At 43.7% G+C, this 26,172-nt stretch overlaps 1 protein-coding gene across 10 annotated transcripts in view; it reads right to left on the minus strand.

Moving 5' to 3' along the window:
- LOC133276330 (transportin-1-like) overlaps positions 1–24,709 on the minus strand; it is a 92,424-nt gene extending 67,715 nt beyond the window's left edge. For 2 of the 10 annotated variants that reach the window (XR_009745824.1, XR_009745826.1), the window contains exons 1-3: positions 24,502–24,702; positions 24,089–24,201; positions 20,292–20,367 (exon numbers count right to left, since the gene is read on the minus strand). Coding sequence is in view for 7 of the 10 variants with exons in the window: in XM_061467048.1 (XP_061323032.1) it covers positions 20,292–20,367; positions 24,089–24,201; positions 24,502–24,511 (199 nt within the window). In the remaining 3 variants the exon portion in view is untranslated. Of the gene's footprint in view, positions 1–20,291; positions 20,368–24,088; positions 24,202–24,313; positions 24,466–24,501 lie in introns of those variants that run through there. The other 8 variants (XM_061467050.1, XM_061467045.1, XR_009745825.1 and 5 more) reach the window with 7 other exon arrangements.
- Between the last annotated feature and the right edge of the window lie 1,463 nt (positions 24,710–26,172).

Genomic DNA, 26,172 nt, shown 5'->3' on the forward strand with positions numbered 1-26,172 from the left:
AGGGGGAAAAGGATCCTAGCCCAGGAGCTAGCAGAGCTCATAGAGAGGGCTTTAAATTAGATGCAAAGGGAGAAGAGGATAAAACCAGGCTTGCTAGAAATGAGCCAGGGGGTAGCATGCCACTGTTGGAGGACAGATCCACAGGGCAACTTAAATGTGTCTTTGCCAATGCCTGCAGCATGGGCAACAAACAGGAGGAGTTGGAAGCCATTGTGAAGCAGGGAAATCATGACATAATTGCCATCACAGAAGCGTAGTGGGACAATCTGCATGACTGGAGTGCTGCAATGGATGGCTGCAGGTTGTTCAGAAGGGACAGGCAAGGAAACAGGGTTGCACTGTATGTCAGGGAGTGCACTGACTGCCTTGAACTGAATGTTGTCGGTGAGAAGGCTGAACGTTTGAGGGTAAAGATCAGGAGAAAGTCCAACCAAGCAGATACCCTGGTAGGAGTCTGTTATAGACCACACAACCAGGATAAAGCTATGGATAAACTATTCCTCAAACAACCTGGAGAAGTTTCACAATCGCTAGCCCTTGTTCTTGTGGGGAACTTCAACCTAGCATATATGTCTGCTGGAAGCACAGTACAGCAGAGAAGAAACAGACCAGGAGGTTCATAGACAGTGTGGATGATAATTTCCTGACCCAGCTGGTGAGTGAGCCAAGTAGGGGAGACACCCAGCTAAATTTGCTGTTCACAGAGTAGGACTGACATGTGATGTGATGGCTGGAGGCAGTATTGGGCAAAGCAATCATGAAATGATAGAATTTTCAATCCTTGAAGAAGTTCAGCAAAACCACCACCTTAGACTTCCAGTGAGCTGACTTTGGCCTGTTTAGGATACTGGTTGGCAGAACTCCTTGAAAAACATTACTGAAAACCAGAGGTCCAGGAAGGCTGGACACTCTTCAAGAATGAAATCCTCAAGGCACAGGAGCAGGCGGTCCTCATGTGCCAAACAGGGAGATATTGCTGGAACTCAGGAAAAGGAAAAAAAAAAGATTATATCACCTGTGGAAGAAGGGACTGTTGCCCCATGAGGAGTACAAGGATATTGTGAAGTCATAGAGAAAAGAAAGATGAAGGCACAGATGGAACTTAATCCGGCCACTGCCATAAAAAAAATAATAAAAAATACTTTCACAAATATATTAGCAACAAAAGGACGACCAAGGAGAACTTCCATCCTTTACTGGGTATTGGGGGAATCCTAGTGACCAGGGATGAGAAAAAGACTGAGGTACTTAATGCTGCCTTTGCCTCAGTCTTTAATAGTCAGACCAGCCATCCTCAGGGCACTCAGTCCCCTGAGCTGGATGGCAGATGTGAGGAGCTGACTGAAGTCCCCATTATCCAGGAAGAAACGGTTAGTGACCTCCTGCTTCACTTAGACGTACACAAGTCTATGGGGCCAGATGGGTTCCACCCAAGAGTGCTGAACTGTGGAGACAGTGTTCTCACAGGAGAATGGATAATTGGTACATCAACTCTGAATAATCCTGAAAGATACCGCAAGGCCATGAGAGGCCCAAGGAAGCTTAAGCAAGCAAGATAAGAAGAAGCCGGAATTCACCAAGTTATGAGAACTGTGGACTGTTGGCAAGCTTTCGAGGTCAAGTTCTCACACCTGTGCTTAACCAATTATATGTTAGTCACTAAGGGTCTTCAAGACATGTATCCAATCATAATATGCCAAATCACTGTAAGTGCATGTAAGAAATAGTATATAAGGGGTTAAGGCTTTGTAATAAACGGCAATCGCGTGATCACATTGATTGTCTCTGTGTTGTCCGTGACTCCCGCGTCAACACTGAAGGAGCTCGGCAGAGGAGTCACTGTGTGTGACTCACTGTGTGAGTGCCAAGCCACTCTCCATAATTTATCAGCAGTCCTGGTCTAGTGGGAAGGTCCCCGAGGATTGGAGGTTGGCCAAGGTGACACCTCTCTACGAAAAGGGCAGGAAAGAGGAAAGAAGACTCAGGAAACTACAAGCCTGTCCACCTGATCTCAGGGCCCAGGAAAGTCATGGAGCAAATCATCTTAAGTGAGATCAAAAAGCATGTGCGTGAAAAACAGGGGTATCAGGCCCATTCGGCACAGGTTCTTGAAGGGCAGGTCCTGCCTGGTTGATGAGGGAAAGGCTGTGGACATTGTCTATTTGGACTTCAGTAAAGCATGTGACACCATCTCCCACAGCATTCTCCTGGAGAAATTGGCTGCTCAAGGCCTGGATAGGTGTATACTTCACTGGGTTGGTGATCTTAAAGGTCTTTTCCAACCCAGTTGATTCTATCCCTTTATCCAAGTCAGTGATGAATAAAGTAAACAATACTGGACCCAGTATTGCCCTTGGGGGACACCACTAGCTACAGGTCTCCAACTAGACTCTGCGCCACTGACCACAACCCGCTGAGCTTCGCCATTAAAACCAGTTCTCAGTACACCTGTCCGACCACTCACCTAGCTTGAAATTCCTGAGCTTGTCTATGAGGATGACATAGGAGAAAGTGTCAAAAGCCTTGCTTAAGTCCAGGTAAACAACATTCACTGCTCTCCCCTCATCTACCCATCCAGTTGTCCCATCAGAGAAGACAATTACGTTGGTTAAGCACAACTTTTCCTTTGATGAATCCATGCTGACTATTACACATCACCTTCTTGTCTTCCATTTGCTTAGAGAAGGCCTCCAGGTTCCATCACCTTCCAGGGACTGAGGTGAGGCTGACTGTCTTATAGTTCTAGGGTCCTCTTTCTTGCCCTTTTTTGAAGACTGAGGCGACATTTGCTTTCTTACAGTCCTCAGGCACCTCTCCTGATTGCCATGACCTTTCAAAGATGATTGAGAGTGGCCCATCAATGATGTCCACCACCTCCTTCAGCACTCATGGGTGCATCCCATCAGAGATCATGGACTTGTGGATGTCAAGTGTGTCTAAATGATTTTTCAAATATCAAGTATTTTATTTTAAAAATAAAAGTTCTTCCACTTGGACAACACTGCATTTCAAGGGCCAACAACTCTTCTAGGAGAACGGATTCATTTGCCCAGGTGGGGAGCAGCTCTGTGGAAAGGGACCTGGGGTTCTGGTACACAGCAAGCTCAATATGAGTGAAGAGTGTGTTGCTGTGGCAAAGAAAGCCAACAGGATTCTGGGTTCCATCAATAGGGGCACCATTAGCAGAAATAAAGTCATTATCCCACTGTACTCAGTGCCTGTCAGGCCACACCTGTAATACAGTGTTTAGTTTTGGTCCCTGCTCTACAAAAGAAAAAGATGCGGACAGGCTGGAGAGGGTCCAGAGAAGGGCCACAAAGATGACCCAAGGGCTGGGAAGCTGTGTGAGGAAAGGCTGAGAGAGCTGGGCTTGTTCAGCCTAGAGAAAAGAAGGCTCAGGGGAGATCTCATAGCAGGCATCAAGGCCCGGTTGGACAGAGCCTTGGGCGACAGTCTAGTGTGAGGCATACCTGCCCATGGCAGGGGGGTTGAAACTAGATGATCTTAAGGTCCTTTCCAACCCTAACTATTCTGTGATTCTATGTTCCAGGATTTAAAGGGTGGTTACAAAGAAGATAGAGACTCCCTTTTTACAAAGAATCAAATGGAAAAGACAAGGGGTGACAGACACATGTCACTTCTGGGGAGATTCTGGCTGCACATAAGAGGAAAATTTTTCACAATGAGAACAATCACCCACTGGAATAATCTCCCCAGGGAAGTGGTGGATTCCCCAACGTTGGACACTGTTAAGATTCAGCTGGACAGGTTGCTGGTAACATCTATTCTAGGTCATGCTTTGTCTGGAGAGGTTGGACCAGATGGTCCTTGAGGTCCCTTTCAACCTGGGTGGGATTCTCTTCTATTCTATGATTATATTCTATATTATTTTAAATAAAATTATTAAAGACTAGATGAGTGGGCAAACTTCTCTATTATTATTACTTGGCAAGTCAAACCAAATAATTTTGTCATTTTGTTTAACATTTTGAAGATGCCAATAGCAAAGGTCAGGTGGAAAATGACAAAGAAATTCTCACTTAAGTTTGCCTGAACTACTCTGAATTCAGAGTAAAGTCTCTGCATCAATTTCCACAAATTTAAAATGAGCAATTATGATTTCTTTACATAACTATAATCAACTAATATGTATGCACATCTTAAAGAAAAAAAACAAACACCTCCTTCATAAGAAATTACTAAGATTTAATGTGTCTGGACAGGAAAGAAGCCAAAGAAGTTCTCCTTTAGTTTCCACATTATGTGGCCCTTGCAATCCACAATGACTGCATTAACTTTAGCAACCAAAGTTAAACACAGAATCACAGAATGATTTAAGTTGGAAAAGACCTTTAAGATCATTGAGTCAAACCATCAACCTGTAGGTTTAAATCATACATTTACACTAACAATAGTGTGTGTGGCTTGTCCTAGGTTCAGCTGTAGCAAGCATTATTCTCCTTCTTAGTAGGTGGTGCAGTGCTGTGTTTTCGACTTCAGTCTGAGAACGATACCGATAACACACCAATGTTTTTAGCTGTTGCTCTGTAACGCTTACCCCGATAAAGGACTTCTCAGTCTCTCATGCTCTGCCAGTGAGGAGGGGCATGGGAAGCCAGGAGGAAGCAGAGACAGGACACCTGACCCAAACTAGCCACAGGGGTATTCCATACCACAGCATGTCACACCCAGTATATAAACTGGGGGGAGTTACCTGCAAGGCCCAGATTGCTGCTCAGGTCAGGCTGGGTATCGGTTGGCGGGTGGTGAGCAATTGTATTGTGCATCACTTGTGTTTGTTGTTTTCTTTTCCCTTTCCCTTTTTAATTTTATATTCTTTCCCCTTGTTATTTCCCTTATCATTATTATTATTGGTGGTAAAAATAGCAGCTTTGTAGTATACCTTAGTTATTGGACTGTTCTTATCTCATCCTGTGGGATTTACATTGTTTTGATTCTCCTCCCCATCCCTCCGGGAGCGGGGGGAGGAAAAAGGGGGAGAGTGAGCGAGCGGCTGCATAGTTCTAAATTACCGACTGGGCTTAAACCACAATAGTACTTTGTGGCGCCCAATGTAGGGCACGAATGGTTGAGATAATGACAGAACTGATCAGAGTATATCTAAATGCATTTGTGATAAGCATTCATTGTTTTGGATTAATAGTCACTCGTCCCAATGTTGATTTATTTGCTCTTAGAGTTGTTGTGCTTGGTCTCAAGGTTTCAGCATGTCATACCTTACTTACAGCCAGTATTTGCTGTTTTAGTGTTTTAGGGCCTAAGTAAGGTTCTTGTTTCACTGCACTTTATGATAATGTCTTGTAATACAATAGACTCATTGATCATGAAACTGGTCTGGCATGCGTTCTCAGTGTGGTCATCACCTCTATATTTTGGGAGGCACATAATGGGAATTGTTAACAATTACACCTCTTTCCTTTTTCCTCCAAGGGCCAACCTACGAGGGTGATATCCTATCACACCCGCTCCCCCAGCAGGCTATTTACAGCAGCATTTGAGAATTTTAAAGTTTTTGAATATCCTTTGAGTACCCTTGAAACTAGCCTGCTCCTTTTGCTGGGATTCAGCATGCTACTGCATATGCTGCATATGTTCTACCCATAGCCATACCACCCCAATCCCATCTGATGCTGGAAGCTAAGCAGGGTCAGGCTCGGGTCTTGTCTAAGGTTAAGCAACTATCCAAGAATACCATGAAGAGATCTTCCCCAGGGCTGAACAGTCATGAGTGGTGGGGTGTGTGGGATAGTATGGGCAAGCTCCTAGGCCAGTGGGCCCCTCCAGTGCTTTGGAACTTCAATCCTCAACAAGTGTGAAATCCAAAAAAACTAGTAAAACACTTAGACAAGGTGTGCTGTCGTCCTGGCAATACCAGAGAGGAACAACTCGCTGCAACGTGCTGTGGTTTAACTTATGCCTACAAAGCCCTGCTCTGTAAGGAGCAAGAAAAAGATGTCTCCTGATCTGATTGCAAAGTAACAGACAATACGGCTGCTCCATCCCCAGCAATGACCACAACAACCACTCCAACCCCAGTGAAGACACTGCAGCTGAACCAAAGGACCAATCCGTGCCAATATCAGTTGCCCCTATTAAGCAAGAGGAAAAGCAAGCAAAAATCACAAAAAGCAACTTGTAATGAAGTAACATGAAGACTCAATGCACGAACAAGAGGGGACGACACCTTGTCGTGGTTTAAAACCAGTCAGGCAGCTCGTTCACTCACTCCTCCCCTTCTTTCCCTCCCCTTACTCCCAGAGGGACGGAGAGGAGAATCGAAAAGAATGCAAATCCCACGGGTTGAGATAAGAACAGTTTAGTAACTAAGGTCTAACACAAATCACTACTGCTACCACCAATAATAATCATGATAAAGGAAATAACAAAAGAAGAGAATACAACACCTCACCACCCGCCGACCGATAACTCGCCCCCCTGACCAACCGAGCACTGACCGATACCTAGTTCAACCCTGCAGAGCCCCAGTCCTTCCAGGTAACTCTCAGTTACATCCTGGGCATGACGTGCTGTGGTATGGAATACTTCTTTGGTCAGTTTGGGTCAGGTGTCCTGTCTCTGTTTCCTCCCGGCCTCCCCTCCTCCCTGGCAGAGCACGAGGCTCAGAAAAGTCCTTGGCCAGACCAAACATTTGAGCGTTATCAGCTCTGTTCCCAGGCCGAAAGTCAAAACCACAGCGCTGCACCAGCTACTAAGAAGGAGAAAAATGACTGCTACTGCTGAACCCAGGACACACCTGAACAAGAGGAATTAGTACTAGAATCAGAGAAAGAGGTATCTTCTCAATCCCTGTCCTTGACTGAGCTGCAGAATACGCAAAAAGATTTCAGCCGTCTTACAAATGAGCACATCATCACCTGGTTGCTCCAATGCTGAGACAACAGGGACTACAGTCACAAACTAGAAGTTAGGGAAGTCAAGCAGGTAGGATCACTTGCTAGGGAAGGGAGAATTGACAAGGCTATTGTGAAAGAGAAATGAGTCCTTAGCCTCTGAAGGCAGCTCTTGGCAGCTGTGAAGGAAAGATATCCCTACAAGGACAAATATTATATGTCACCCAGCCAAGTGGACCATGATAGAGAAAGCCCTCCAGTACCTCAAGGAATTACCTATTCTGGAGATGATCTACCATAAATCAGATGCTGGGAATGCACCTGTACATCCAAATGAAGTCAAATGTACATGACCCATGTGGCAGAAATTTACAAGGTGTGCAACACCATCATACACCAACTCATTGGCATCAATGAGCTGGAGGGATGCAGTGGCACCAACAGTGAATGAAGTGAGTCATCAGTTCCAGGAGTTTGAAGACAATCTTGCCCCTTCCATCATTTCAGCTGTGGGAAAAGCTCCTGTCCCAGGAGTTCAAGCAATTGAGAGATGTCCTATCCAGCACTCCACGTGCACAGACCTGCATCTCAACTATTAACAGAAGACACCCTATTGCCCAAGAAGGAAGATATAGGGGGTACAAGCCATGGGCCACCCTATGGTTTTACCTTCAGGATCACAGAGAATACTTGAGAAAATGGGATGGAAAACCTACCTCAGTTCTGGAGGAACAGGTGCGTGAATTGAAAAGGAAAACAATGGTCAATGATGATCCTCTCAAGAAAGTTGCTGTTTCAGTCTCTGGTGAGCAGTTTCCCAGAAGTGGAAGAGCTGATTTTACTCCGACTCCTATGAAAAGGAATTCTAGTCCCTTTGTATAAGAACAAAGTAGAGAATCTTATTGTAGTCTTAAATTATAGGTTTAAAGTAACAATAGTGTGTGTGGCTTTAAACTAAAGTAATAAAATACAGCAAATTATTCTAACTTGCTGACACATGGGGAGTAAGGAATGTCCAGCTGATAGGGAAAAGAACATCACAGGACTGATAACTAAGGAGACAGTAAATAAGACGAAGGATGCTAACCTTCAGGATAAGAGAGACTCAAAGAGAACAGAAGCAAAGACATACCAACTGCTAACTCAGCTCTAGAACCTTGCAAGCATGCACAAGCACTGAGGTCATTCAGTAAACACAATGAGGAAGACTATCAGGGACCACCAGAGACCCCACTCAGCAAGAAAGCACATGAGTAATTAGAATGCAAATATTATAATTAGTTACTGGGAAACTGTGAATATGCATGAGTATGCTAAATATATAGCTGCAGCCAGCAAGTAATGGGTATGCTCACCTTTGCAAAACTTTTCGCGTGTGCCCAGTGCTGCAATAAAGAACCCTGCTTTCTAAAACTCCAAATTGAGTCTTGGAGAGTTTCTCCTACCAACTTCTGCAGTAACAATTTGGCACCCGAACAGGGACCCTCTGCCGTGCTTTCCGCAGATCTAGGGAGTCTCTGGGACCTCCATGCCAGCGTCAGGGAATTTCTCTGAAAGGAACCACAGATCCCCAGACCAACTTGGGACCTCCTGAAGACCCCGATATTATTTCTTTAAAAAGGCATTCTTTCTGGTCCTTTACCCCATTAGTCACAAGGTATGCCTTGCGTAGTGGGTAAAGGTAGCCTAGTTCTGGTTGTCTGAACTCTGGTATCTGGGTGGAGGTCAGGATCATGGGTACCACTGCCTCCAAAGGGGGAATCCTAAAAAAGTCCCCTCTGAGTTGCATTTTGCAACACTGGACACAAATCAGTGGACCCATGGGGTGGTTTGGTCATTCGGGAGACTAGTAAAATACTGTAATCAGTGGTGACTGTTGTACAAACTGGATTTTGGGGAAAAACGGCCTGTGAACGGCACAATTAATTATAATACTTTGTTACAATTGATGTTATTCTTGAGATGAGAATGAAAGTGGGCTTAAGTAGCTTACATAGAAATGTTTTTCACTTTGACAAATCATCTAAAACGGCAAAAGGATTGCGGTTTTAATCTTGCACCCCAGGACCAGTTAGTATTGTCCTTGGAGAAAGATACTAAAATTCACTTAAACACTGGTGTTCTTTGTGCAGCATAGGACAGCTATGCACTAAACATTAAGGAATCTGGAGAAGGAGGATTTGGATTTGATGGTAGCCTCCCCTTCCCAGAGAAGAGGTATTGTGAATAACAGGGCCAAAGGTGCTGACAATGACAATCAAGCACAAACACAGGCATTGGAAAGGGAGATGTTAAGAGGGGGCTGAAGGATTTAACCCTATAGCAAGGCAAACTAGGGAAAACAAGGGGAAACTGTGATTGTACCTTTAAGACAAGCTGTGGGCAATGACGGTCCAGTCACGATAAAGATTGCCTTCTACCATTATAGATTTGAATATTTGGAAACAGATGACTGGTAATTATGCATCATGCTTTTGAGAGCATTGACAGGGATATGATTATTCGTACGGCTCGGACCACAACATAGCAACAAATAACAGCAGGCACATTGGCAGGTATAGTGAATCTTCAAGTAGCTACTGCTGATCCTAACTGGGACCAGAATAGGCAGGCTTTGAAGTGGATTTTGTTTTGTATTAGGAATGCATTCCCCAAGGCAGTGAACTGGTCTAAGCTATATGAAATAAGGCAAAACGTGGGAGGGAGGGAGGAAGAGAATTAGGCCATTTAATAAAAGGTCAATCCACAGAATATATAAGGAAAAAGACACAAAAGCTAAAGGTGGAGGACCAACATGATTTGGGAAAAATAATGAATGCGGCCCAGGAGACCTATTGCAATCTGACACCATTGTTCTGGTGCAAGTTCTCCGAAACAGCTCAAATGGTAGAAAGGAGTTCAAGTCCCTGATTATTAATATTGTTGGTTGATATAATACAATATTGCACATTGTGGGTTATAGTGTCTGTGGGTTTCAACTAGGAATATGTTATTGCATATATGGGGGCATAAGATAAGCTCCAGAGTAAAACTGGAATATTTAAGGGAAAAAATTAAATTAAAAAAAAAAAAAATAAAATAATTGTTGGCTTGTCCTGGGTTCAGCAGTAGCAGTCATTTTTCTCCTTCTTGGTAGCTGGTGCAGTGCAGTGTTTTGACTTTCAGCTTGGGAACAGAGCTGATAACAAGGATGTTTTGGTTTGGCCAAGGACCTTGTGAGCTTCATGCTCTGCCAGGGAGGAGGGGAAGCCAGGAGGAAGCAGACAGGACACCTGACCCAAACTGAGCAAAGAGGTATTCCATACCACAGCACGTCATGCCCAGGATGTAACTGGGAGTTAGCCAGAAGGGCTGGGAGACTGCGGGGTTGGAGGTATGGGTCGGTGCTTGGTCGGGCTGGGTGGGGGGCAAGTTATCGGTCGGCTGGTGGTGAGATGTCGTATTCTCTTCCCTTGTTATTTCCTTTATCATTATTATTACTGGTGGTAGCAGTAGTGATTTGTGTTATACCTTAGTTACTAAACTGTTCTTATCTCAACCTGTGGGAGTTGCATTCTTTTTGATTCTCCTCTCTGTCCCTCCGGGAGTAGGGGGAGGGAAAGAAGGGGGGGAGTGAGTGAATGAGTTACCTGACTGGGTTTAAACCACGACATGGCTGTAGCTCGAGAAGCCAGGGGGGAGAAGAGACAGGACACCTGACCCAAACTAGCCAAAACGGTATTCCATACCACAGCATATCATGCCCAATATATAAACCGGAGAGAGTTACCCAGAAGGCCCAGATCGCTGCTTGGGTCAGGCTGGATATTGGTCAGTGGGTGGTGAGCAATTGTATTGTGCATCACTAGTGTTTATTGTTTTCTTTTCCTTTTCCCCTTTTAATTTTATATTCTGTCACCTTGTTATTTCCTTTATCATTATTATTATTGGTGGTAGCAGTAGTAGTTTTGTGTTATACCTTCGTTACTGGACTGTTCTTATCTTCTTATCTCAACCTGTGGGATTTACAGTCTTTTGATCGTCCTCCCCATCCCTTTGGGATCGGGGGGGGGGGGGGGGGGGGGAGAGAATGGGGGGAATTATTGACCCACTGTGTGGTTCTGAGTTACCAGCTGGGCTTAAACCACAACATAGCCAAACATGAGAAAAGAGAGGCTAAAGCCCTGCCACCCCAACACATCAGCAGAGAAAGCTGATCTGATAAAGCTACCGAGTTCTGGAATTGACAGAAAGTCAAAATTTGCTTTAAGGCATATCAATTTGACAATACTCCAATGAATACTGGTAATCGCTATGTTTGCAAAGCAGCCAAAGAAGCTGCAGGCAGAAACATTTTTTTAATATTGCCTCATAACTATCAGTGCTTGGATAATGAATTTCTAAGTTATCAAACACAGGATGAGAAATTACCTAGCCTACTGGGAGCCAAGGACAATGATGAAGGACAGTGGGTTACACCTAACACGCAAGTAATAATTGCCCAGCCTCTTATGAGAAGAAAAACACCAGGCAACTGATGGGGGAACAGAATCAATGACTGAGGATTTAAATCTCCAAGTTCTGAGTACGCAAAGGGCTGGAATTATAAAAGTGTTATAAAGAAATGTAAACTTTGTTTACAAAATAATTCTTACCATGCTAAGAGACCCCCACCTGGAACAACAAAGACAACTGTCCAGAAGAGTATTGGCAAGTGGACTTTACAGAACAGCTTAACAGGCTCAGATATATATATATATATATATGTACTAATAGATATGTGTTCTGGCAGCCAGAGGCTTTCCCTTGTCACATCAATATGGCTCGTGAAGTAGTGGAATATTTATTAAATCAAATAATACGTCAATTTGGTGTACCAGCAACCTTGTCCTCGGACAGAGGTCTGCACTTTGTTGCAGAAGTAGATAGGAAAGTAGGAGAACGTTCAGGAATCAAGTGGGATTTGCATACCCTATAGAGACCAGAGGATAGTGGGAAAGTGGAACGCATGAATCAGACATGCAAGTTAAAACTAAATAAAATATGCCAAGAAATTTCTTGGGAAAATTGTGAATATGCACGAGTATGCTAAACATATAGCCACTGCTGGCAAGTAACAGATGCATTCAACTTGGATGCATTCAACTATTCATGTCTGCGCCCAGCACTGCAATAAAGAATACCTACTCCAGCCAGGTGGAGGAGAGGGACAATTGGGTTTCTGGACTGTGTGGATCAGGTGGCCTGGCACATCAGTCCCAAATGACTAAAAAGCTCTAGTAGGTAGCACTGCAGAGTGCAACCTGAGGCCATCAAGCTATCAAGTGGTACAACCCATTTCTATTTCTGGAGTGACAGGAGAATCCCAAGAGCTGACTGCACTGGAAGCTGAAATCGGCCTAACCAGGAAATAGTGGCAAAAGCATCCCATAGTGACTAGCCCAGAGGCTCCATGCATCCTTGGCACAGAATATAGAATCAGAATACTTAAGGTTGGAAAGGACCTTAAGATCATTAAGTTCCAACCCCCTGCCATGGGCAGAGACACCTCACACTAAACTATGTCACCCAAGGCTCTGTCCAAACCCAGCCTTGAACACCGCCAGGGATTGAGCATTCACAACTTCATTGGACAACCTATTCCAGTCCCTCAGCATCATCACAGCAAAGAACTTCTTCCTTATGACTCATCTAACCTTCCCCTGTTTAAGTTATAACCCATTACCCATTGTCCTATTACTACAGTCCCTAAGGAAGAGTCACTCCCCAGAATCCTTATATATCAGGAGAGAATACAGAATATTTTTAAGGACCCAAAAGGGTACCAATCAGCTTTTGGTACAGCTGCCTTGGAGACAGAGTAAATTAAGCAGCTGTCCACCTTGCCTGGTCTCTCAGACAATCCTCCTGTTATGGGGTTGCTGAAGGTCAAAGAACAACAAGTGCCAATCAAAACCACAACAGTGCACTGGTGGCAATATAATACCAACTGACAATCCCTGGTTCCCATCCACAAGATGATCCGTGGACCGGAGAGCCAAGGAGTGATCAGCAGAACTCACTCACCTTTTAGTAGCCTCGTATGGCCACTGAGAAAGTCTAATGGAGAGTGGAGACTAACAGTAAACTATCATGGCCTGAATTAAGTCATACCACCATTGAGTGCTGCCATACCAGACATGCTAGAACTTCAATATGAACAGAAGCCAAAGGCAGCCAAGTGGGATGACGCAATTAATACTGCCTGTGCATTTTTCTCAATTCCTTTGCCAGGAGAGTACAGGCCACAGTTTGCTTTTACTTAGGGTAGCATCCAGTACACTTTGAATTGATTGCCCCAGGGGTGGAAACACAGCCCTACCATCTGCCATGGACTGATCCAGACTGCACTGGAACAGAGGAAAGCTCTATAACACCTGTAATGCATTCATAATATCATCGTGCAGGGCAATACAGTGGAAGAAGTTTTTGAGAAAGGGAAGAAAATAATCCAAATCCTTCTGAAGGCCAGTTTTGCCATAAAACAGAGCAAGGCCAAAGGATCTGTACAGGAGATAACCGTTTTGGGAATTAAATACTGTCCTGGGTTCAGCAGTAGCAGTCATGTTTCTCCTTTGTGGTAGCTCATGCAGTGCTGTGTTTTGACTTCCAGCCTAGGAACAGTGTTGGTGAAACCGATGTTTTCGGTTGTTGCTAAGTGATGTTTACCCTGACCAAGGACTTTGTGAGGCTCATGCTCTGCCAGGGAGGAGGGGAAGCCGGGAGGAAGCAGAGACAGGGCGCCTGACCCAGGCTAGCCAAAGAGGTATTCCATACCACAGCACGTCATGCCCGGGGTGGGGGGTAACTGGGAGTTACCCGGAAGGACAGGGGCTTCCGGGTGGGATTCATTTCTTGGCCGGTGGTATCGTATTCTCTTCCCTTGTTATTTTCTCTTATCATTGTTGTAGTTGGTAGTAGCGGTGGTGATTTGTGTTGTACATTGGTTGCTGGACTGTTCTTGTCTCAACCCGTGGGAGTTGCACTCGTTCGATCCTCCTCCCCTTTCCTCCGGGAGCAGGGAAGGGGAGAGCCCCGGGGGGGGAGGGGGGGGACAGGACGACCTCGATTGCTCTCAGCCCAGCACCACTCACTGGGAGTGAGCGAACAAGCTGTCTGGCTAGGGTTTAAACCATGACAAATGCCAACATCAGACATCACCAGATCCCGATAGATATGATCAACAAGATAACAGCAATGTCTCCACCAACTAATAAGAAAGAGCTTTCTTAGGTGTTGTGGAGTTCTGGACAATGCACACCCCAAATTACAGTCTGATTGTATGCCCTCTCTATCATGTGACCTCAAAGAAGAACCATTTCAAATGGGACCCTGAGCAACAACAAGCCTTTGAAAAAATTAATTGAGACTTCATGCAGAAGAACTTGGGCCAGTCTGGACCGGACAAGATGTGAAAAATGCATTCGACACTGCAGCTGGGGAGAACTGTCCTACCTGGAGCCTCTGTCAGAAAGCACTACTAGAACCTCAAGGTTGACCCCTCAGCTTCTGGAGTTGGGATTGTAGAGGACCCAAGGTTTGCTATACTCCAACTGAAAAGAGATACTGGCAGCCTGGTTCAAGCTGCTTCAGAAGTGACTGGCACTGAAGCACAGCTCCTCCTGGCACCATGGTTGCCTGTGCTGAGCTGGACATTCAAAGGCAGGGTCTCCTCTACACATCATGCAACTGATGTTACATGGCCGCATTAATCTCACAAGCCCAAATAGGAAATGCCAGTCGTCCAGGCATTCTAGAAGTCATCATGGACTGGCCAGAGGGCAAAGATTTCAGAATGTCACCAGAAGAAGGGGTAACACATACTGAGGAGGTCCCACTGTACAACAAACTACCAGAAAATAAGAAGCAATATGCTTTGTTTACTGGTGAGTCATGTCATACGGTGGGAAAGCTTCAGAGATGGAAGGGAGTTATATGGAGTCCCTTCCGAAAAGTTGCAGAAACTGTTTAAGGAGAGCATGAATCATGCAAGTTTGCAGAGGTGAAAGCCATCCAGCTGGCCTTGGACATTGCTGAATGAGAGAAATGGCCAGTACTTTACCTCTATACTGACTCATGGATGGTGGCAAATGCCCTGTGGGGGTGGTTGCAGCAATGGAAGCAGAGTAACTGGAAACGCAGAGGTAAACCCATCTGGGCTGCTGCACTGTGGCAAGATATTGCTGCCTGAGTGCAGAACGTGATGGTGAAGATATGCCATCTAGATACTCATGAACCCAAGAGTTCGGCCACTGAGGAACATGATAAAAACCAACAGGAGGATCAAGCTGCTAAGATTAAAGCAGCTCAGACAGATTTATACTAGCAACATAAAAGTGAATTATTTTTAGCCCAGTGGGCCCACAACAAGTCAGGACATCAAAGCAGAAATGCAACATATAGATGATCAATGGGTGGACTTGACCCTGGGCACTATCACCAAGGTTATTCATGAATGTGAAACATGCTGCAATTAAGCAAGCCAAGTTGTTAAAGCCTCTCTGGTATGGAGGATGATGGCTGACATATGAAGATGACGAGGCCTGGCAGATTGACTATATCACACTCACACTGACCGGCCAAGGCAAGCACCATGTGCTTACCTTGGCGGAAGCCACAACCAGATGGCTCAAACATACACTTTTCCCCACACTGATGCGAAGGGTTAACCAATGTACAGGGCGGTAGGTCAAGCTGCTTGCTTAAGTGTTACTGCTTGCTTATGCTTATCGCACTTACAATGTACAAGGGGATAAATCAGGGCACTTGCTTAACAATGTTACTATTCGTTCATGCTTATCGTGCCCGCCGTATATGCTAGAACAAGATATAAGGACGTGGCTATTGCTAAGAAGTAGGGACCATGACTTGATTCCCATCCTTTGGATGCCTAGGCCAGCTGAAATTGACTCTGCAGTCACTCATGCACTAAGGTGCGCATGCTTTTGGAGGAGCTATCCCCCATGCGCCTCAGCGCTGAATAAAGCATACCTACTTTACAACTTTAACGAGTTGTGGTGGAGTCTATCCACACATCAACATCACTGCCCGGAACACTATCCTGGACCTTGAGAAACAAGTCTTGTGGTGGCACAGCACCTCAGAAAGAACTGAGTCAGGCAACAGGACTCATTTCCAGAATAACCTCATAGACACTTGGGCCAAAGAGCCCTGCATCATGTGGGTATATCACATCCCCTATCACACATCAGCCTCTGGGGTGCACATTTCACAAAAATCAACTGCTTATTCAACACTAGGGGATCTGCCAGCCAGGCTGGCCCAGCTCAATCAGAACTTTTACGTACTGCAGAGGGGGATAAAGTTCCTGTAGTGCACATGAAGAATTTGCTGAGGAAGACAGCTTGGGTTATTCGTGCTTCAGGTAAAGGCAAACCCACTTGTGGGGTTGCTTTCACTCAGGGACCTGGGTGCTCTTGGCAGGTAATACGTGAAGATGTGGAAGTCCAGTGTGTACCTCAAGGAGATTTGATTTGGGTGAGGACAGGCAATGAACTCAGTTCTATCCTGTTGGCTGCTATATAACAATGTATGTGATCACTACTATGGTTGTTATATGCCGCATCAACAGCATTATAGTAGAATTACCCAGACTAAAGAATTAATTTTGATGATGGAACCAGAGAAGTGCAGCAGTAATGTAATCAGAACCAGTTTCAACATGCAACAACCCAACACCACACACCATCTTTCCTTCCCAGAGAGACTGTGTTAACAGAGGGAACCCAAACTCATGGGCTGAATGAAGTCAATGGCATTTTATAGGGATAGTCCATAGATTAAGGGAATGATATCTGCAGGCATTTATCTCAAAATAGAGGAAAGGTGATGGTATATTGGCAATTGTGGGACCTGGCATGATGCAAATTATATGGAATAAGAGGTGGATACTCTCCTGGTTTCAGCTGGAATAAAGTTATTTTTATTCCTAGTAGCTGGTACAGTATTGTGCTTATTATGAGAATAAGATTGATAGAATCACAGAATAATTAGGGTTGGAAAGGACCTTAAAGTCATCAAGTTCCAAGTTCTGGGGGTGCACAAGAAATTGGGAGGGGACACAGCTGGGACAGCTGACCCCAACTGACCCAAGGGATACGATGTGCAGATAGACTCCACAAGTCGTTAAAGTTGTAAAGTAGGTATGCTTTATTCAGTGCTGAGGTGCATGAGGGATAGCTCCTCCAAAAGCATGCGCACCTCAGCGTTGTTTCCCCTTTATATTTATCCTCTAAAGTTATACATATGCATGAGGTTGCACAACATGCCTATACATATTCATGTCCTATTCCTGCTTTGTATTATAATGAACTAAGAAGTCCTTTGCGCCTGCGCAGTGCCTCCTAGTGATCGTGAGCAAGGGTCTCAAGATGAAGTAAATGAGTCTTCCTCGAGCCTGAACTTTTCACCTCTGGTTGTTACACATGCTCCCTGGAGGCTTGGTCTTTGTCCAAAGCGCAGAGTCAATTTCAGCCAGCCTAGGCGTCCAAAGGACTGGAATCAAGTCATGGTCCCTACTTCTTAACAATAGCTATGTCCTTATATCTAGTTCTAGCATACGTGGAGGCATCCAAAGGAAGGGAATCAAGACACAGTCCCTAATTCTTGACAATAGCTATGTCCTTATATCTTGTCCTAGCATAATCATGAGTGAGCAATGATATTGTTAAGCAAGCATCCTGATTCATCCCCTTGTACACTGCAAGTATGATAAGCATGAGCAAGCAGTAACATTGTTAAGCAAGTGACTCAACCCTAACCCCCCTGTACATTTGTTAACCCTTTGAATCAGATATTCCAGACCATATGACAGCATGCTCCATAAATGAACTAGGGAGATAGCTGGCCAGCGGCTGCTGCTCAGGAACTGTCTAGGCATCAGTCAGCAAGCGGTGAGCAATTGTATTGTACATCACTTATTTTGTATGTTCCATTTTTTTATAATTATTTTCTTCCTTTTCTTTCCTATTAACCTGTCTTTATTTCAGCCCAGGAGTTCGAGTCTTTTGATTTTCTCCCCAATCCCACTGGGGGGGAGGGGCACGATGAGCAGCTCTGTGGTACTAAGTTGCCATCTGGGGTCAAACCACAACAATGGTATAAAGCACATGAAAAATTAAGGTATGACAGCATACTTATTAACAAGTAAGGATTAAGTACCTGAGGTATTCCCCCAAGGCCTTAAAGATTATCAGATTTTCTACAGTGAGACAAGGAGGCATAAAAGCACAAAATGTAATCAGTTCTAAGTAATGTTAAGTTTTATGGCTTTGTAATGGAAAATAACTGCAGTGCTTGAAGGTAGTTGACATAGTTTTAGGTCCTTATTACCTTAGTACAAAAAGTGTAAGAAAAGCAGAATAGAGAAACAGGACCTGGGGATGGGGAGTATCTGGGACTAGCAGATGCCCCCGGGGCACAGTTAACCTAACTGATAAATAGAAGAACAGGATAATTGCTATGTTTGTGGTGTTAATGAACCCATTAAACTGGTGTAAACATCTACTGGGGAGTATCCAGGACCAGCAGATGTCCAGGATGGGAGCAGTTATACTAACTGACAGGATTATTGCTATGTCTTCCACATTAATTAAGCTGGTGCTTCAAGGACTGCCAGAAGTTATGAAGATTGTTGGGAGAAGTAAACGACCCTCAAAGACCACCATCACATTTTTGTATGCATGCCAGAAACTTTCTGGAAAATGATGTAATTCATGTTTAGCCTCATGAATATGTATGTATGCCCAGTGACCATATAAGGATGACTTGTATAGCAATTCGGGGACACACCTTAAGAGGAGCTATCCCCCCTGTCTGCTGATGCCACAATAAAGAATACCTGCTTGTCAACTTGAAACTGTTGGCGAGTTTGTTCCTGGAATTTTCTCCGAATCAACAAACACCATACAAAAACATTTGGATATACTCCAGCCTTAAGATATGAAAATATACTTTCTTCCTTCTCCTTCCTCTTTCTTTCCTCCTGAAGCAAGCTGACAGCACAACCAAAACAGCAGTTCTAAAATAATATAAATGTTCTTGTTGATGCTTTGAATGTTACAGGGCCACATGCAAGTAAAAACTAATTCAAAGTGAAAAAAAAAAAACAAGCATTCAAAAACTCAGAGGTGAAGCACTAGAAGGTAGAAAAAGCACTGGTGGCAGAACAATAAGGAAAACAACAAAACCCTCACAAATCAAAAATATTAAGTGCAAATAAATATAAAAAAAAACAGAAGGTGTGCCAAAACAGATCTTGAAATAAGTCTCTTTCACTGGCAAAGACCTCACAAATCAGTAGCTGTAGTATACTGGAAAGAAAATCTTTCACACACCCTGATCGTTACTAAAGAACTGCCTGAATTTAACAATTGGAAGAAGGGACATGGTATGCCATAAACAGTTAGTACTAATGACCAAAAAAAATAAACCAATGGTAATTAGAATTAAGACTTCAGAATGAGGATTCTAACAGAATCTTTGGACAATTCTAGTGAAGAATGGTGTTGATTGAAGAATAGGGTGGATTGAAGAATGGGGTCGATTGAAGAATGGGGTTGTAAATAAGTAACTTCAAGGATGTTAGGCTTTGTTAGCAACTATAGAGAAAAGGAAATTGCTAAGATAAGCTTTGCCAGAACCACCTGGTGGTTACTAATATGACAACGATCCTAAAACAAAGTGATGAGGAAATAACCACCAGGGGTCCCAAAGCCCAGTACCCCATTTTAGTGTGCATGCAGGAGGCATTCTCTAAAAGTATGATGTAATGTATGTAATCTAATGAATCACATCCTGGTTGATGCTTGGATGAGACACGATTGGAGGAGCAATCCCCCATGTCTCCCAGCACCGCAATAAAGAATACCTGCTTGTCAACTTAAACTTTGTTGGCGAGTTCCTGCAGATTTCTCTGAATCACTAATATGTGATCTTCAAAATATTTAATAGGTTGATTACTAGGGAGATCACAGTCACAACTGGTTTTAGCAGCACATTATAAAATGTGTTATAGTTATGATTCATCACCATGAAATGCAGTTATTGCACAATTTGACTATAGTCTGATAGCAATACAATGCTCCCACATTTCTGAGATTTCATAGGAAATTTAGAATACAATCTATTCCAAGGCTGAAACTACAAGCACCAACATGTTATCAGATATTTTTCCACAAAGACTCCCAAGAGGATAAAGAAAATTCTGCACAACTATAGGTACCAACCAACCAGGAAACTGACTATAGAAATCAGCTTCCTATTTCTTTCAAGCTAAATAAAATAAATTTGAGGGGAAAAAAAAACCCAAACAAAAAAAAAAAACAAAAACACCAAAACACCTACACCAAAAAAAACCCAGCCAATATCTCAAGAACTTACCTTCAGACTTCAACTTGGTAAGAACAAAGATCAGATAGTTGTTGAAATCTGGATACCGATTCAGTTGTTCTAGTTTCTGAAGAGAGAAACTGCTAAGGAAGTTTGAAACTTCACACACAACGCTTATAGCTTTCTGAATACTATGATTATTACGCGAGTTGTACTACTGCATCATTTCAAACAGCTGTGACTACAAGTTCACAACGTACAGAGTATGAACAATCTGAAAGCAGTTTCTGTAATTTTCATACTGAAGTAGCAGCTTTTACTTACATTGAAATCTGAAAAAAAAAAAAAAAAAAATCATCCAAGGCCAGGCATAGAATTTAATAGATCCTTAAAAATTTTTCTAAAGGAAAAAAAAAACACAAACAAAAACAAACAAACAAAAAAAACACCACAAAACAACCCTACAAAGCAAAACTACAAAAAAAACCCAACTAAACAAAAACAAAACAAAACCACACCCCTACCACCTTCCTCTGTGGTTTTAGATTTCAGTGTTTACACTTAGAAGTCAGCAAAGCCCAAGGAATCCAGAGAGACACAATCCCATAACACATTATTTTCTCCACAATAAAAGCATTTCAGCATTAAAATACAACAGCTACTACGATTTTGATAAGCTACTCACTTTAATGTTGTCACTTTAATATGTCCCTGCCAATGGCAGGGAGGTTGCAACCAGATGATCTTAAGGTCCTTTCCAACCCTATTCTATGATTAGTCATATACTTTATGATGCTAACTAGGCACAGCCTGAGCTTTCAACAGTAAGAACTTGTTTAATTGTAAATGCCCAGATATTTGTACCAAGTTCTTCATGCTTGTCCATGGTCTCTTAAAAAAAAAAAAACAACACCAAAAGAAAAAAACAAAACAAAACAAAACACCAAACCAACCAAGAAACACCAAACAAAAAATTAAAAAAAAATCCTTCTGTACACAAACCAATTTTCTAGAGTGATACCTCTGAATAAGTATCTTAGTAGCAATAAAAGCCTATTCACTATGTCCTTGGGGAAACTGCAAGAATTATTAGGTTTCTGAAGAGCCAGAAGGTATGTAGTTTCTATAAAATTTGTCATTACTTCTGCATGAAATTTCTAAGTATTCTGCCACTGCTTGGCTAAAACAGTGATCTGTCATTCTCCTTGTATCTTGTTCTCATGCCCTGGTATTAATTAGTATTATGCTCAACAATATTTTAAGTCATAAGCATGCAATTTCATCTTTAAGTTACTGTACCTACTAGATATCATCAGTATGGCAAACAATCAAGACATTTAATAAAATATTATTTTTAGAAGAAGATTATTTGCTTATTAGATATTTACTTTACTTGCTCTATAGCTAAAATCTCTAAATATTCAAGAAGTCGCTAAAATTCAGCCAAATGTATTTATGTTAGGACATTGATGGCCCTTCCAATGACCAAACAGCCTGTAGTAACTTTGCTAGAGAAACCTGCCCTCTTTGGACTTAACAGAGGAAGTGTACTTATCACAGCCACAAGCTCCTTTGCTGTGAAACACACAGGAGATAAAATGTAAACAGAAGGATGGTCACAGCAAGTGAAAAATAACACAGAACATTCTACACAGCCCCTCAGAAGTGAAGAAACATATATCCAAAGATTGTTGTCAAAGGTGTCATGCCAAAAAGCTCTTTCAGCAACTGGCTGAAGTAGGGGAGCACATCTCAGTATTTTTCCTTCTTCTCCAAGCTTCAGAAACATAATCACCAAAACATTTAGTCAAACAACTGCGAATTCTGATGGCTCAAACAAGAAGCAGCAACATAAGCAAGCAGAAAGAACTGAAAGGGCAGTATTAAATACAAAATTAATTTGAACACACCTAATCAGTCTAGGAATCAAATAATAGCTTATAGGCCATATTATCCTATACATTTTTTCACCCACTAATTTTTTCTTTTTTACTCCAAGAAACATGTATATTTTAATTCAAAAAATGTTTGAAAGTCTTACCAATGCATAACTTTGTTAAGAAATGGTTTTGGCTAAGCTATGCTCCTCACTTCATTACATTTGAGGTTCTAAACATGCCAAAACTGTGTCATAATGGGCATGAAAGAGTCAACGCTGGAAGTACTTTAAATTTGAAAACATTAATCACCAGGCTGCTTGGACACACTATTAAGTAGCATCACAAATTTTTGTGGAAACAGTCTCAAAGGACATTTCCCCCTGGCTTTTTTTTTTTTTTAATTATAGGACATGGCCTATCAAGTTGCATTAAAACATTTCCCAAACTGATAATACAACGGTAAAAATGTGCCACTTACCTAACCTTTACAGGTCAACATATGAGGCCCTCTCTTACCACATTTAATAACAATTTCAAACATGTTAACAGCACTTTTGTTCAGTAAATTTCTACTCATCTTCAAGACAGCATCACCTATATTGCCCATCCTACACATACACTGCTATTTTTCAGAACAAACAAACTAGATGCCATTAGGTTATTTGAAGCAGAGCCTTAAAATGTAATTTTACATGAAAGCTACACTATAAACACTGTTGCATTTGAAATACTCAAAAAGAGCATTTGGGGAATTATAAGAATGCTTAGCCACTTCTGTATAGTATTTCTGAAAGGAAGCAAAAGCATCTTAAGAATCTAAAACATAGCTGCAAGAACAAGATGAAAACTGCCTTCATCTTTCAGATAAGAAGTCTTACAAAGTTTGACCACATCTGTTAGGAAAGCAGAAAAGTCAAGTAAATTTGGATTCAAGCTAAACTTCTAACATTATATCTTTATATATATTTATACGTATATAGAAGGATATCCTTTCAGGACTTCTAGATATCTTAAAACACTTGCGTAGTTAACTCTGGGAGTAGGAGACAGTAGATGGGAGATGCTTCTCAATCTCGGTTCTTTAAAACCTCGCTATTTCATCACTTCTACGATCAAGAGAGACTTGGGGGCTGGTGGGGTGCAACACGACACCCAAACAACAAACCAGCAATATACAACACTAACATAAAATGCACCGCAAAGCTGCACAAGAAGCCACATAAGGTAGATTTCCCCCTTCTCATGAAATGTAAGGAGTGTAACAAACAGTATTTCAGGCTCAAGACTCCAGGCAAGCCGAAAACATACAGCGTAGCAAAATACTATGTCAGAGCCAGCAGGCCAACGAGAGCATGCAGGCAGCGGCTCCACCAGGGGCACTTCTCCCACTAACTATAGCTTTCGCCTTGAATACCAGCGTAAGATTTTAGGAAGCCCCTACTCAAGCCCCGCTTTGGCGCGGGTGCCCCGCGCCGCTCCGCCAACTCAGCCTAGCAGACAGCACGCCCCTCCTCCCCCCCCCGCTGGGATCCGCCGCTGCCGAAAGCTAGGCGCTGGCAGCAGCCCAACGTGAAGTAACCTGGGAAAGTAGCAGATACGGAAAAGCTGCCACGCCATAGCTTTAAAACCAAAACAAAAAACCCGGAACTTGGCTTTGGACTCACAACAGGTGCCCGGGCTCCCCACGGGAGAAGGCAACCCCGCGGCCCACAGGCCACCTCGGCGGTTCAAACGCCGCGCTCCGGCCACCCGCTCCGGCCGAGACTTGACCCACAGCACTCGCTGTAGCCGCTCCCTGGGCAGGCTCGGCTACCGCCGCCTTGCAACACCCTGTGGTCGCTCTGCCCCCACCCCCAGCGCCCCTGGCCTCCCTAGTACCCGCCCGGACCACCACAGCTCCGCTCTGCTCTGCCTACGCGCTTCATCCGGCCCACCCTCCCGTGTAGTGTAGGCCTCGACCAAGGATACTTGTTGCACGGCTCTCTGCGTGGTGGTGTCCGGGGACTGGGACTCCTTAAGCAGCTGCAGGATCTGCTTAAGCCCCTGTTCGTCAGGTTTCCACTCATACTCCATCTTGCTTGCTGAAAAACGTAGCCGCTGTTAGCGGCGCAGCAGGCCCTGGGGGAGTGGAACGAGGAAGCAAATAAGCTAGCTAGCACTTAACTAGCTGCGCGGCGCCCGGCCCACTCTCACCCACACACCCCGCCGACTCCGAGCCTGGCCCCACAAACAGCACTAACCTGCTCCAGCCGTCGCACGCTGTACGCAAACACCGAGCACACTAAATCACGGCGAATTTGCAATCTGGCTCTAAGAGCCGCCTCGCATCCTCCTGGGTCCTAGCGCCAGGCACGTCCCCGCCTGCCCAAGCCTCCTAGAACCTGCCGGCATAGCCGTCAACCTTTCACCAGTACGTCCCACATCGTCAGGAGCCTGGGGGCAACAAAACAAGAGCCGCTCCACAGCCCCTCCCCACCACCCGAAAACAGAAAGTAAGCTCCAGCAGTCCCGACAGGAGAGGGGTAAAGCAGAGTTCTAGTCCGGCCTCCTTGGGACAGCTGCGGCCTTGCATCCGCAGCGCCTGGCACCAAGTTCTGCCCACGGAATAGAAGCGGGGATGGGAATGCAGACCCGGGAGTTAGGAGCGTGTACCTGCTCTGCTGTCTGCTTTATTTTTATGTGAGTTGGTTTAATGCTGTGTAGATTTCATAAGTTCTCAATTTAACCTGTAAAGAGGTAATAGGAGCAGCTACACAAGAAGGGGGAAAGAAACTTAAAACTACTTTGAATACCTATTGTATTTTATCCTGAGCCTCAAAATATATCAGAGGAAAACTCAGGTCAAAATTAGCAATTTTTGTGTATATAGAATAGAATACTTCAGTTGGAAGGGATCTACAACGATTTTAGGAAAAATTTCTTCCCCAAAAGGGTTATCAAGCACTGGAACAGGCTGCCCAGGGAAGTGATGGAGTCATCGTCCTGGGAGGTGTTTAAAAGACATGTAGATGTGGCACTTAGGGACATGGTTTAATGGTGGACTTGGCAGTGGTTAACACTTGAGACTTGATCTTAAGGGTCTTTTCCTAAATGATTCTATGATCATCTAGTCCAACTGCCTGGCCACTTCAGGGCTGACCAAAAGTTAAAGCATCTTATTAAGACCATTGTTCAAATGCCTCTTAAACACTGACAGGCCTGGGGCATCAACCACCTCTCTAGGAAGCCTGTTCCAGTGTTTGACCACCCTGTTGGTAAAGAAATGCTTCCTAATGTAAAGTCTGAAACTCCTCTGACACAGCTTTGAGCCATTTGCGTGTGTCCTGTCACTGGATCCCAGGGAGAAGAGATCAACACCTCCCTCCCCAAGTCCTCTCCTCAGGAAGCTGTAGAGAGCAATGAGATCACCCCTCATCCTCCTTGACTGCAAATGAGACAAACCCAGAATCCTCAGTCACTTCTCATGGGACATGCCTTTCAGCCCCTACACCAGCTTTGTTGCCCTCCTCTGGATGGATTCTAGTCCCTTAACATTCTTCTTAAACCATGGGGCCCAGCACTAAACACAGTACTCAAGGTGAGGCTGCACCAACACTGAATACAGCAGGATCATCACCTCTTTTGACTTGCTGGTTGTACCATGATGCACCCCAGGATGCGGTTTGCCCTCTTGGCTGCCAGGGCACACTGTTGACTCCAGGCTACTGTTGACCAGCACCCTGCAGGGCTGCTCTCCAGCCAGTCCTCTCCCAATTTATACTTGTGCCCAGTGTTACTCCAACCCAGGTGCAGAATCTGGCATTTGTTCTTGTTAAATTACATCCTATGAATGATTGCCCAATGCTTTTATAAATATATATGCATTACATATACATATTATATATATCGCTACTTTATATATAATATACATATATTACTGGGCAAAATAAGAACGTACAATGCTTAAAACTGGTCTAAAATACAAAAATGAAAACCAGTAATTCCTTAGCTTTTTACAATCTTATTTTTAGTCATTGTGTTTGTAATCATCCTGCTTACATCCTGCTTTAATT

Source organism: Pezoporus flaviventris, unplaced genomic scaffold (genome assembly GCF_033815535.1).
Source record: "Pezoporus flaviventris isolate CSIRO_AGI_PZ_B2104156 unplaced genomic scaffold, CSIRO_AGI_Pfla_v1 ptg000044l, whole genome shotgun sequence".
Lineage (NCBI taxonomy): Eukaryota > Metazoa > Chordata > Aves > Psittaciformes > Psittacidae > Pezoporus > Pezoporus flaviventris.